This window comes from Sus scrofa, chromosome 4 (assembly GCF_054392235.1).
Source record: "Sus scrofa isolate SSC_HxYL_T2T_F1_AM1 chromosome 4, Sscrofa_HxYL_maternal_Yorkshire_Landrace_v2.0, whole genome shotgun sequence".
Lineage (NCBI taxonomy): Eukaryota > Metazoa > Chordata > Mammalia > Artiodactyla > Suidae > Sus > Sus scrofa.
Genome location: NC_139386.1, coordinates 86,661,406 through 86,676,051, shown reverse-complemented (window position 1 = coordinate 86,676,051; position 14,646 = coordinate 86,661,406). Strand labels below are relative to the sequence as shown.

At 39.3% G+C, this 14,646-nt stretch overlaps 2 protein-coding genes across 9 annotated transcripts in view; one reads left to right on the top strand and one right to left on the bottom strand.

Moving 5' to 3' along the window:
- Nucleotides 1-14,646, top strand: part of LOC106510102 (uncharacterized) — a 94,893-nt gene that overhangs the window by 55,048 nt on the left and 25,199 nt on the right. The window lies entirely within an intron of this gene.
- DPT (dermatopontin) overlaps nucleotides 11,809-14,646 on the bottom strand; it is a 31,695-nt gene continuing 28,857 nt past the window's right edge. The window contains 1 exon segment of the mRNA NM_001444437.1: nucleotides 11,809-12,957. Within this exon segment, the coding sequence (NP_001431366.1) occupies nucleotides 12,891-12,957 (67 nt within the window). The 3' untranslated portion in view covers nucleotides 11,809-12,890.

Genomic DNA, 14,646 nt, shown 5'->3' with positions numbered 1-14,646 from the left:
GAATTTTTTTAGAACCTCTGATAGCCAAAATGCAGTTTTAATGAGAGCATGATACTGTTTACAAATAGGAATCTGGCATATTATATATCATAACACTGAAGAAATAAGGTAACATTAAAGTTGGCCAAGACTATGGTTGTTTCACTCTTAAATGTTTCATCTGTTACGCTTCAATCACCCAGTTAAATAAGTTAGATATGTTGTTTATTTCTTCACTGCCCTGATTTGTTGCCTGATGGAACAATTCAGTCAAAATGTCTGAATAATGGCAGAATTGGTTCCCATAGATAGAGTGTAGGAATGATTATGTACTTTTTAGATTCAATGACATAGTGTAGATTTCTTTTTCCAATACTTACAGCTAAACCTGCTTTTATCAATCTCACTTATAAAATTTCATGTTGGAAGGAATTTGGAAGAATGAATGATAAATTTTGGCAAAATTTGACATTTGCCTCTTTCACATTACTGGAAAGAGTTTGGGCTTTGGGGTTAGAAGACTTCAGTTCAAGTCTGAGCCTTGTCTCATATAACTATGTAAACCTGGTCAAGTCACAATACCTGAGTGTCTACTTCCTCATTAGTAAATTAGGGGCAACAATACCTACCATTCACGTCTGCAAAAGAGGTATATGGTTATTTGCTATTCTTTTTACATTAGTATTATTTTTTTTATATTCCACATATAAAGAATATCATTTAGTAATTGTCTTTCTCTGACTTATTTCACTGAGTAAAATATTCCTAAGTCCATCCATGAATATTCCATTATATATATATATATAATGGAATCCATATGTCTGTGTATATACATACATACATATATATGTATATATGTGTGTGTGTTTGTGTGTGTGTGTATATATATGCACACACAAACCATATAGATAAATATACACACATAAACCACATCTTAAGTCTGTCAATGGGTGCTTAGGTTGTTTCCATGTCTTGGCTATTGTAAACAGTACTGCTATGCATATTAGGGTGCTTGTGCTTTTCTAATAAGAATCTAAATTTTTTTCTGATATACACCCAGGAATGGAATTGCTAAGTCATATGGTAGCTCTACTTTTAGTTTTTTAAGTAATCTCCATTTTCCATAGTGGCTATACAAATTTACATGCCCATCAACAGTATAGGAGGGTTCCCTTTTCTCCACACCCTTCCTAGCATTTATTTGTAGACTTTTTGATGATAGGCATCCTGACAGGTATGAGGTGATGCTTCATGGTGGTTTTGATTTGCATTTCTCTGATTAGTGACATTGAGCATCTTTTCACATGCATGTTGGCCATCTATATGTCTTCTTTGGGAAAATGTGTATTTAGGTCTTCTGTCCATTTCTTGATTGGATTGTTTATTTTTTTCAATATTGATTTGTATGACCTGTTTGTATATTTTGGATATTAATCCTTAATTGGTTGCATAATTTGCAAATATTTTCTCCCATTCCATAGGTTGTCTTTTTGCTTTGTTGATAGTTTCCTTTGCTGTGCAAAAGTTTTTAAATTTTATTCGGTCTCATTTGTTAATTTTTGCTTTTATTTCTTTTGCCTTGGTATACTGACCTAAGTAAATATTAGTATGGTTTATGTTAGAGAATATTTTGCCTATGCTTTCTTCTAGGAGTTTTACGGTATCATTTCTTTTATTTAGGTCCTTAAATCATTTTGAATTTATTTTTGTATATGTTGTGAGAGAATATTCTAATTTAATTGATTTGCATGTTGCTGTCCAGGTTATTCGTTATGTTTGTATTTATTGGTAACAGAACACACAAGACTGGGACAGAACTAGCCCTTGGAGATGGAAATGAATTTGCACTGGACCCTTAGCTCCAATGCATACTTGGTAAATGAATTGAAGAGACAAACAAATGAATCTTATGTTGACCCACAAATCCTGTAGGAGCCTTTTATTTTTATTTCCAACTATCCAAATCATCTCTGCTTCCTCCATTAAGCCTACAGGGATTGTCTCATCTCTTCAGATCTGCAGTGGTTAGCTTCTGAGTTTTGTATTTATATTTTACCTCTTATTGCTCTTGGGTGTCTCTTTTCTACCTAAATAAATTATGAGATACTTGAGTGCTATTATTTCATTATTTTTCCCATTGCAAACAATGTGGTGCTGTCCCCACAAGATGTTTTTAATAAACACTTGTTGGCCAATCAACTGAAACCTCTCCTGATGATGAGAAGCATTATGCAGTAGCAAACAGTGAGACAGAGCATGTTTTGGAATGCATTTAGCTGCTGTGTAAACTAACCAATAAATGTAATGATGATAATGATTAGGTATTGTTAGATTTGAAAACACATATTAAAAACTTCTTGCTTTATAAAATTCATTGCATTTTATGAAGATTATCTGCATTTTTATTTTCTACCTACCTTTGATGGTATAATCAAATTTCAGTTTGTACTAAAGAGCATTGTCTTTAGCTGAAAACCTTTGGTGAGAAATATAAGTTCCCTAACATTCTGAGATATATTAAATTTAAAGTCTCCTGGAAAGTCTAATCTTTGTCCAAAAGTTGGCTTTCCTTTGCAGCACTTTTCCTGCCAAGTAACTACTGTGTCTTTTGACAGATACTATTAATTCAGTATTTATTGATGAGCACCTGCTATGGGTCAGAAACTGTAGTAACTACTAGGGATTTAGAGATAAATATGACACAGTCCCTGTCCTCAAGGAATTTGCTTTCTGGGGGTGGGAACATCATTTTAAATAGTTACCATAAAGTGTTGTGGCAAAGGTAGTGATGGTGTTCTACACACAGCATTGTGAGATCCTCCATGAAGGCCTCCTAACCAGCATGGAGAAATCAAGGTAGGTGAGGATAGGGAATCATGGACCAGAGGACGATCCCATGGAAGATGGGATATGTTGTTAAGAAGCAGAATTTAAGAAGCATGCACTATAGGGCACATGGAAGACGAGAACATTAGAATGAAAGATCACTGTGTTAGTACTAGGTACTCAGCCAGGTGTTGGGAATACAGTAATGGACCATGTGATACCAGGGCATGACTGACTGACTTCATGATTTCAGATGTTGATTTGATTTGGTGCTCCTGCTGGCTGAGGTCTCAGGCAGGGAAAGGATGAGATTAGTCTTCCAGAGCATTGTCTACACAGTCTACATTGGATACACTGGACTCAGCCAGGTCTGAGTTAGCTCTGCTGGTAGGGTGTGGGGCCTTGAAAAAGTAACTCAATTTCTGAGTAGTTTTTCTTATTGGTAAAATAAGAATAATGGTAGCCACCTTGTAAGTCTGCTATAAGTATCAAATGAGGTGCACTGAAGGGCTAAGTAGGGTTCTTGGCTCAGAGTACATACAAATACAATTGCTATCATCATGATTTGATACCTATATTTAGAGCCACAGGTAAATCAAAGAACTGATTACCTCATAACATGGAGATGGACTTTGAATTTACTGTGGAGTGCATGGACTGAAGCTGCACATAAGGTTAATAGTAGCTTCTTTAATGATGATTGGTTTCATGTGGAAGGACCTCAAAATTGCCACTACTATAAATTTTATTTTCCTACTTTTCTTTTAACAAGTGTGATCTTTTACAATGTTTGATTGGAGCTGGGACACATTATTCTACTTCCTTGGATGAGATGTTCAGATTCCTTCACTGTGAATCAAAGCTAAGAAAAAATAATTTATGTATCTATTGAATTGACTGTAACTACCAAACTCCAGTGATACATTTGATTAACGATGTAGGTAACCTTCATCCTTCAAGATAACATTGGAAAAGAGCCTCATGAGATGAGGTGCGCTAGAGCTTTGATACCAGCCCAACACATTTCTGCTCACAGACTGGGTATCCTGGGGCTTAATCAACTGAAGAGAACAGTGGTGCTTATTAAGTGTGATGATTCTCTAGATAGAAATCTTCCCAGGGCACACACAGCAAAGAGAAATGAGGCTGTGACTCTGTGGGGTGCTTAAACAGTTGTGGAGGCTGGGGGACCAAGCAAAGATAATTATTATCTCAGTTGTCAGAGTAATTCTGCTTACTTAGGTTAGACTGAGTTTATGGAATTGAGGATTTATTACGTAAGAATCCTTTTAGAAGACAAGCAACAAAGAGTTATCGTAAATGAAACTGAGCAGGACCCTATGGGGATCCTGGGGACAAAACAACACTTTCTGTGTCCCCCATTTCTTATTTATAGGAAATAGGCTTCATTCAGCCTCCCTGAGCTTCGCTACGTTTCAAAGGGTAGGTTCAAATGGTTGCTAACCAGGGAAGGGAGGAACAGTCAAGAAAAAATAGTGCAGCCTTGTGGTAGGCTCCTGATTCCTCCTCAAGGAGTATATATTTAGCAATATGTTTGAGTTCTTCACAGAACGAAACCCCCCAACAAATGGAAATTGTTAACTACTTGATGAAGTATTCTTCATTCCAGAAAGACGATACTAAACACCACCAGAACCAGCCCAGCTTTAAAGAAGAATGCAAGTTTGCATCTACCCTGAGACTTATCTGTGGCCCTATTTTATATTCCCAAACTATAAGACCACGTCCTATTCTCTCCAAAAGGAGGGCACAGTCTTTAGGGCATCAGCCCACTGTGCCCTCCTTTACTGACAAACAATAAAAACTACTCCTTTCTATTTCACCCAAAACTCTGTCTCAGCATTTCTGTTTGGCACCAGTGGACAGAAGCTGAGTTTTGGCAACGTTAACTCCTATAGGAGATATTGAATCTGTTCCTTGTTTTGTTACAATGGATAAAGTCTACAATCATATGAAAAAGCAGAGTATTAATGTTACGATTTTCAGACCACTTATCTGGTTTTAAACCTCCAGCAACATAAATCTCCTTAGGAGTTCACTTGTGGTACAGCAGGTTAAGGATACCTACAATGGCTTGGATTGCTGCTTAGGCACAGGTTGATTCCTGGCTGAGGAAATTCCATAGGCTGTAAGTGCAGCAAAACAAATGAACACCCCCCCCCCCAAAAAAAAACCCAAAATCTCTCTCTCTCCAATGGTAATATGTAAAATATTGGAATAAATCTGTAGATCTTCTCTGTATATTGTATAACACTTAGCTATGGAACAATAAAAAGCAGTCTAAAAATTTCTTCTCTCCTTACTCTAAAAGGAAACCATTTTTTTTAATGTTCTTTTTAATGATTTTCATTTTTTCCATTATAGTTGGTTTCTAAAAGAAAACCCTTGACTCTGGGTTAATGTAGCAGAGAGAAACTGGGCTTTGCAAATAGCCAGACTAGAGTTCAAAGTCCATATCCACCAGCTGTGTGACCTTGGGCAAATTACCTTCTATTTCAGAAAACTTTGAGCCCACCTATGAAATAGCAGCAAGCCATCCTGTTGAGAAATAAAATATTGGCGCCATATCACTAAACAAAGGATGTCATAGTCATCAGTGATTGTAGCTACCTCATAGGTTGAGTTGGTGAGCCCAGAAAGAACTCAGGAAACAAAGAATACCTGCCACCTAGCAGCCATTAGCCTGCAGCTGCTCCCAAGCATGAGCCCTGAGGAAATTTGTGATGTGAAAACGCAAGGTCCTGGCTGCAGATGGCTGAGGCGCATATCAAAGGAATGTTTTCAGTGAGCCAAGACTCTTGCATTTTCCCATATAGAGAGAAGCCCCAAATTCTTTAACTTGAGATATCTGATTTTCCTTTATTAACAATAATCTTTTGTTCCTACTACCTGCCCTTTGTTGCAAAACTCCTATTTATCCAACTCCCCCTTCACCTCCTCAGAGCAGTTTTGTCAGGGTTACTTGAGATGCTGCCTCCCAGGCTTAAATCCTCAGTTTTGACCACCAAATAAAACATAACTCTCAGCTTTTATGTTGTGCATACTTTTTAGTGGACGAATGTAAGAACTGGACTCAAGGGCCCCAAGGTTTTCCTCATCTCTTTGAGAAGCCCTCATTTCTATAGGTTTTCCTAGGCTGTCTCCACTCCTGCCATAACCCTTACTGTCCCTTTCCTCGTCCTAACGTCTTCTATTTCATTGGCCCACGGTGATCCTCCTAATGCTACAATCGTGTAAGACTTCCTGTGCCTATCACTCACTATGTCCTTGATTGTCACTCACTGGGCACTTGATGGTAAGCAGCTTTCTTTCAGTTATTAATCTTTCTAGATTTTTATGTCTTTTTTCCCCCTATCTAGAACAAAATTCTCCCTGAGGAAAGGAGTATATTTTATGCTTCGGGGCTTCTTTCAGTTTGTTACAGGAACAAAGCAGGTGATTGATTATATCTTGTTGAAGAACAGTCAACTTTAAATGTACAAAAGCACAGAAGTGAGAGATTGTGGGTTTAGAACAAGCGATGGTGCCATTCTGGGAAGGGCTAAATCTGATGCTTGGCCCCAATAATCCACTCATCCACATATTTTCAGTTTTTTCTCTCCCTCTGCAGAGTGGGGTGAGTTTTATTAAGGCTTACCTATGCATGTAGAGAACTAAGCTTGCCTTCTCTTTGAATTTCTGTGAAGTCCTTCAGTTTGAGCTGTACTGTTTTACACTGTGAGAGATTTTTAAGTTTCTTTCTCCTGAAAGCTGATGGGCAGAACAAATCTGCATGAGATTTTACTGTCTCCATAGGGGACAGGCAGGTGTAACTCAGACTTTGTTTGATTTCCAAGAACATCTTTCCAAGGGATAATGGTTAATGAGCTCACCTTTGAGTCTGCCAACAAAAGAGGCCCAGGGAGATACCCAGGTCAACTGAAATTCACCAGTCACAGAGAGGGAAGATGTGGGACACCAGCATGGTTTATCAATGCCTGCCAGACAACCATATAAACAGGAACGAGAAACTGGCTTCACTGCTTCAATCCAGCTAATCACCAGCTAATTCCAGAAGTAGACTTTTAGTGAGAGTAACAAGTAACAAGGGTCATAAAGTCTATATCCATGAAATTATAATCTTGTTTAGCATTTGTTTCAGGGCTCTACTTTTATTTATTCATCAAATATTTGTTGTGTAGGGAATGCATCCAACAAAAATCACTGCCCTCCCACACCCTTGGCATTCATATGCTGTTGTAAGACTCAAAAAATTATCCAAATTAACACAGAGTTACACCAATTTATCAACCTGAGCCCCTTTGCTCCTCAGTCCCCCAGTCTCTTCAGGGGTTAGTTAACAAGGCTCTATTTCATGTCCAGCAAGTACCTAGCCCTGTATAGCTCAAAAGTCATAAAACACCAGAATTCACAATCTGGTCCTTAGTACTGTGACCCACTTTCTAAACATGTAAGTGGTGATTGTGATTAACCGGTGTGTTTTCCAACTCTTAAAAGGTTGGAATCAATGATTGTCTAATGATGCTGGAGAAAGAGAGCAAAAGATGGCATCAACCCCCCTCAAAACCACAGCATCATCATAATACCACATCCCTTCATAAAACCATGCAATTTTCAAAGTGCCTTTACACATATTTTCAATTATTGATTGCTTAGAGCTTTGATAGGTCTTCCCAATAAAAACTGAAAAAATTAGAAATCCAGATTAATTTTAAAACGAATGTCTTGGATGCCAACTATGCGTAAAACATCTTGCCAGGCACTAGAAACTGCCCTCAGGGGAGTGAAAACAAGACACAGAGTTCTGAAGGAGAAAGGGAAGGAACCACAACCAATCTTAAGAAGCAATAGGAAGTTTTCTGGGATGCTGAGTCTATGCTTGGCCCTGAAGGACAAGTAGGACTTCTAGTGAGTGGAGGACTTTTAAACATTAGTTTCACATTAGCCATATGACAGAATGAACATCTGTTCCATTGTCTCTGGGGATGATGAGAGATGTTGGAAAGAGCAGGTAATTCCACATATTAAATTATAACCCACTAGGCAGCCAGTTAGATGAAAGAGTCTGGTTTTATAATCTCTTTCTTTCTATGAAGTCACCATATGCTCACCTTTCAGCTGGAACACGGGATACTGCTGAATTGCTTGGCAGCACTTTGTGACCATTTTTGTTCCATAAGATTATAAAAACATTATAAACACAACTATGGAAATTGTTTTTATTTTTTGAATTAAATTTTTTTTTGTTTTGTTTTCTTAAGGACCACACCTGCAGCATATGGAAATTTCAGGCTAGAGGGTAAAACTGGAGCTATCGTGTCTGGCCTATGCCACAGCCGCAGCAACACCAGATCCAAGCCACAACTGAGACTTACACTCCAGCTCACAGCAACATCGGATCCTTAACCCACTGAGTGAGGCCTTGCATCGAACCCACATCCTCATGGATACTGTTCAGATTTGTTACCACTGAGCCACAACAGGAACTCTGGTAATTGTTTTTAATGTTGGGAAAGATGGAAAAGTATAAAAAAGAACAAAGAAATAAACGGTAATGCTACAATTCAGAAAATTCAGGGAATGTCATCATTCACCTTTTTAAAAGATATTTCTATTCACTGGGCCCCTTCTGGGAGCACTGGGAAGAGGAGGAGAAAGAGTTCACTAATGGTACATTTTCTGTGCTTAGCAAGGCACAGTGGGTCTAATAAATAGGTTTTAAAATACATAGGTAGTTTTGGTTGGTTTTTAGTTTTTAGGAGATAATGGTTATCCCATTCTGTGAAAAGTTTTAAATCCCATGAAAATCTGAGATATATATGAATATATTACTATTACTATTGTTGTTAAAAATGACTTTTGAGGTAGGCGTGTTTTCTTATCTTTGCTTTACAAAGGAATAAATTGACAAAATAAATGCAACAAGTTAATGGGTAACATAATAAACCCATTTTGCCAAGGGTTTCACTTACCTCAACGACTCTGGATATCAGAATGGTAAACAGGCTCGGGTACTACTTTTTAACAGAATGGTTTGAGAGACCAGAATAGAAGTGGTTTGATTAAAATTAATTTGAAAGTGTGTAAGGAGAGTGGATGCTATTGATTCTATGGCCTTTGCTTGTGTGGGCCACCTTGATGTGCATGCCTATTTGGATATCGGCTGCACTGAGCAACCTTCTTCTTTATGAATAGGAGAAGAAGAATCTGGAAGGGTAAGAAGAGAACCAAGTAGGTTGGAAGCTAGATGGAGGACCACCTACAGAGACGGAAAACCCATAACTACATGGTGAACAACAGGGGAAAAAAAAAAAAAAACAGGGAAGAAGGAAATGTCTAAATAAATTTTTTTAAAAATTTGAGTTTGTACATTCATTAATGCTTTTGTGAGAATACAGTCCTCTGAAGGGACTAAAAGTATGTGGCGCTCCATATCTGGGTCAAAGCAGTTGATTATAAAGATAATGTATGTGAATAAAGATCCAGGATAGAGAGAAAACTTCCCAGACAGAGGGGAGGGAACCTGGGGGAGTGGAGAGAGGAGTTGATAAATTCCTTTTTCCTAAGTTTCTAGGAGGTCTCAGCTGAAATCTGAGTTGTAGATAGATACATGAATTGTAATTAGGGTGCACAAATAGAAGAATGCCTTATGGTGCTGATGTCAGCTACCCATCCATCCTTAAGGCATTATGACTACATGATTGGCCTCCTGGACACCTTGATGACATCAGTGTTTCCTGGGGAAGCTTTGCTAAGCCTATGCATCTTTTCAGCACTATATTTTTCCCTTGCCTGAGATGCCACATTCCTCTTTGCGACCCTAACCCTTCACCACTCTCTATTGAAATGCTACCAATTCTTGAATTATCGAACTGGACTGTAAAGGCTTGTTTGCTTGCCTGACTCTCTTAGTTTATAATTCTCTGGAATGCAAGAACTGTGCCTAGTGCAGGGATTTGTATATAATAAGCACTTAATAATTTATTGATTCAACGATCAAATCAAGAATAAATGAATAACAAAATGAATGAGTGCAGAACTCAAGTCCCTCCTCTTTTATAAATTTTCTTATTCTTTATCTACACCAATATCCAGCTTACCTGAGAAATGTTATTTCTAATATATACTAATAATATTCCATTCCTCTGACAACATTTATTGGAAACTTATTATGTACAAGACACTATGAGATCTCATTTAATCCTTACAACAACCCCATGATGTGGGTACTATTTTTATTTTTATTGGTGAGGAAATAGAGTCTCAGGGAAGGTAGAGGACTGAGCCAAGTTCATGCAGCTGAAAATTGACAGAACCAGGAGTTGTGCCCATAAATTTTTGGAATCTGAGACCACACTCTTTTCTACTCATTTCACAAGTTCTTCTGGTCCTTCAGGGCCAACCATAGATCTAGCTTCCTCAGGCAACTTTCTTGTCTTCATTGTCTATTTTCTCATCTTTCACTCCTAGACTGTGGGCTCTGTGAGGCAAGAATCTGTCTCTTTTTTTCCCATTTTACGTGACCATCATCTTGTGAAATTATTGGAAAAGGGGTTCCTGTTCGTACCAAGAAGATGAAAAAATGTTTGGGCTTAGATATTTGTTTTTTTTACACAACCACACTCTATCAGAGCCAGGAGTAGGACCCAGGTTCTCAGTTCTCATCCCGAGCTTCTTCTCTGGAAGAAAATGCCTTAGCAAAGCCCTTTGTAAACAATTTGGGTCAGATGATCACATTCATGAAGTTCTAGAATTGCAAGGAACCACGATAATTCCCCAGATAAATGTCTTCACAGAGTGGAGAGGTTTTAATGAAGGCTGTGAGCAAGTTAGTAGAAATATTGGAGTAATGAGAGCATGGAGAGTGAGAACTTGCAGTCAGAAGATCTGGGATTTAGCCCCAGTCTGGTAGTTCTTACTGATTGACATATGGTGGAAAGTATAAATTATTCAGATCTGAACCACATTGATCATGTCTTTACTGTTACTGTCCTTGGCCTAGATGCAAAAAGAGTTCTTCTCTTTTATCTCTTCATTTATTCCGCTTGGCACAAACACTTATTGGACCGCATTATCAGTTTCTGTCTTGATTTGTGCTCTCTGGCGTCTCCTGGACTGCTCCTCCCAGCTGCATCCCTCCACTCCCAGCACCCACTCCCTGGTGCCCCCCTCCCCTCCCCACCATTTTGTTTTCATCATGGTGCCAAGTCAGTCAGTCCACGTTGCTTGCCTCCTTTCCAGCTGTGCTCCAAACACTCAACTAAGGCCATTTCCTGGCCGCCATCCTGACCCAGTGTTGCAGTTGCTAAAATATTAATGGTGCCCTTTGTGAAAAATAATCCTGTGAAGCTCATTGTAAGTTAAAATTGCCAGAGAGGTAGAAACAATCAAAGGGAGGAAATAAAGCAAAACCACTGTACAAAAAAGGGCCTCAGCATTAGGGCAAAGGAGTCCTCTACTGTCCTCTTCTTAATATTGGGACCTCACTACGGGAAATGCAACACCACTACCTGAGATTCGTTTTCTTGGCCACCTTCATGGGGTGCATAACAAGGTGGTGACCCCTGTGGTTTTGCCTGGGTGCCTGCTCTTCTGGGTCTCCTAGGAGAGAAGAGAAGGGAAGGGCAGCCTAGATCTGAAAGGAAAAGGCAAACAGTGTGTATAAAAGAAATAGGGGCTCCCTTTGGTTAAAAATCATGTGACAGATCAGTGCTAGGAGGTTTGTAGGTTGCTGAGGACAAATCAGCCTAGATTTAAAAACTGAGGAAATGTGGTTCTGCTCTTTGTCCAATTTTAATGAAAGCCCTTAGCACTTCGTTTTACTTATTGGGTTTCTCAGCCATACTCTGTCTTTATCGGTATTACATTCCTGGTGCTCTGCATGGTGCTTGGCACAAATCACAAGGCTGAGCTATATTTTCTGAATTGATGGACAAACAATTAGAAAGAGGAGGAATAACAAGCAAAAACTGACCCTTAACATTTGCAGCATAGTGAATGTTAATATTTTTATTCCTTTTATGATGAAGTGAGTACAAGGGGCTAGAGAGAGAGACATCACAGGAAGAGGAGAGACAGTGCCACCTCTGAGAAAGATGCCCTTCAACTACACAGAGAAGAGAAGTAGATGCCCCCACGGCAGATTTCCCATACAGAACATTGAGGCCAATCCAAGTAAGTCTGCCAGCAGCTCTCACATCAACAGGGCATGTGCCAGTGTTCCCAGGTGCCAGTGAATCAAAGCACTTTTTCGATTTCCCAATGCAACCTGACCCTTCTCCCTTTCCCTTCCAAGTTCCTAATTTGAGTCCCATTCTCTGACCTCTCTCCTTCTTGTTTTTGTCTTACTTGAGACAGGAGGCTTTTCTGGTTCCTGTGCTCATTTTCATTACTAGGTATGCTAATAATCTTCCAATTTGGAAATTCTTCTGATCCTCAGTCTTTCAATCCCCAAAACTTTCCATCTCTCAACCTCCCTGTCTTCTCCCTCGTGGAGTGCAGAGCTCTGCACTTAAACTTACAGGCAAATGTGGCTTATGTGGAAAGACAGAATGGAAGCATGTCCCCTTGAGGCAGAAGGTCTGCTCTCTGGGGGGACCCCAGATGTCACTCAAACAGATGTAGCTGAGAGAACCTTAACTGCCACCTTCTCAACTGCTGCCCCTTCACTTCACTCCACTGAACTTCTTCACAGACATTGCTAAGCATCAGGCAGCTCATTTGGTAGTAAAAGCAGCAGAAAGGCTGTGACAGGTGTTCCAAGAACCAGGGTTTTTTCAGGCTATGAGCAGGCACACAGACTATATGGTGTGCAAGAGAGCCATTGTCACTCATATAAAATGGTTGCTATGGAACATGTTGAAAGTGAGAAATTGTAGATTTTATTATAAGTGTGATACCAGTCAGAAAGGCCCAGAAAGCTGGCATTGCAACTACCCACCAGCTCGGGGAGAAGAAAAGAGAGCAGCAGAAATCACTTAGGAGTCCCAACTGATGTTCACTTATATGGACATCCTCTGGTCTCCTGGCCCTCTTCCCTTCACCCAGATTGGTAGGTTGCAAATCTAAACATTTGCAAATTCACAGTCGTAGTCAGTCATCCGGCACATTATGAATTTCCACTGGCGATCCCTGTGGGGAGAGAGTCAGAAAAGTAATGTCAGTGAGACAAGACATCTTAGGAAGAAAAGGAAGCAGCTTTTCCCATTGCTGTGGAAAATGCAATTCTCCAAAGCAACCTTTGGAAAATTTAAAAACTGAAGGGATACATAATCTCACTTTCCTCTCAGAAGACACCTCTACGAAGCCTCTAGAAAACCTACAGGTTATTGTCTGCGAGGTCAGGAGTCCTGGACACTTCCTTCTCCAGCCCAGGTTGCACCTTGGAGGGGTCTAAGTAGGTTGCCTGTGTGTGGAGGTCCTGTTCATCACCAGTGATCAGCTCACCACTGCTCTGCCCCAAAGGTACATCTTGGACATAGAGGTTTACAGCTTGGAATAAAAGTATTTATTTAATATGGTCTCCATTTTCATCCTAAAAAATCTTCATTTACATAGGCCATCCATCTGCTCATTCCTTCTTTTCCTAAATACTTATCATGTGTTAGGCTCCATGCTGTACCCTATGTGTTTCCTTTCAGAAAGCACTATTACAGGGAAATGAAGAGAGAGAAAACATCTAAAACCTGTGAAGTGAAAGAGAAAATGCCTGCCATTCTTAGATAACAGAAATTAAGTTGCATATTTGTTTAAATGATCAGGCAGGGGTATGAGAGGACATAGAACTGCTCGAGTTTGAAAAACGTGGTGTGAATACATTTCAAGGAATGTTCTTTGCTAAGAGCTAGCCTAAATTCTTTGTTCACCCATTTAACAAAAACTTATCAAAAGCCTAATCTGCACAGTGCTCTCTGGTCTAACATCTTTTAACAGTGATATTGGTGATGGTAATGATAACCGTAAGTACTTTTGCAGAGTCCTCCAACATATGCAGCATTGCACTAGGTGCTTTATCTAGTTTCTCATTTAACGCTCATGATAAGTCATTGCTTCGGTGAAGAAGCTGGCTCAGAGAAATGACCTTTATTAACCTAATTAGCTGACAATTTCAAGTTCCAAGTTGTTGAACTCAAATCTTGCTCTTTCTCTTAGACCACAACACTTCCATAACTGGATGTCTATAATCCCATCGAGCACACGGCTGTCCCATTCTTAGCAAAGGTTTGATAAAGGGCAAAATTAAGAGTCATTCTATATACGATTTTGCAAATCATTCCAAAGCATAGTGAGGTTATTTAACCTTACAAAAGCCTTCTTCCTTTTCAATCTGTGAGTCCCCTTCACGGTTCAGTTTCTCTTAAACACTAACACTGACAAGATCTCTATCCAGCCTTGGATCTGGAAGGGAAACTGACCACTCTCTGTCCTAGGAGATAACTCTTGTCAGCAGCTATGGAACATGCTGCTCCAGCAGTATAAGACAACTTTAAATTTAGAGTCTGCTGCTCAAGGTTGCTTGTTTAGAGTGACTGGGCATAGGAGCTCCAGTACAAACCTTCGAGAGCCTGGATACCTGAATATTTGTTAGTATTTATTCCTGCCATTGTCAACAGAGGACATGACTTGTTTCAGAAGGAGGTCAGAAAACTGGTGGCGTGTATGTTTAACAAATGAATTTCATAACTGTAGACAAGTCTTATTTATCTCTGTGCCAACAGACACAAATAGATGAGCTCTTAAGCCAGGCATTCACACTACTCTTATAAGAGGTTGTTCACTAATGCAAAGCAAAATTTAGACTTGGTGGTAAAAACCAAGATA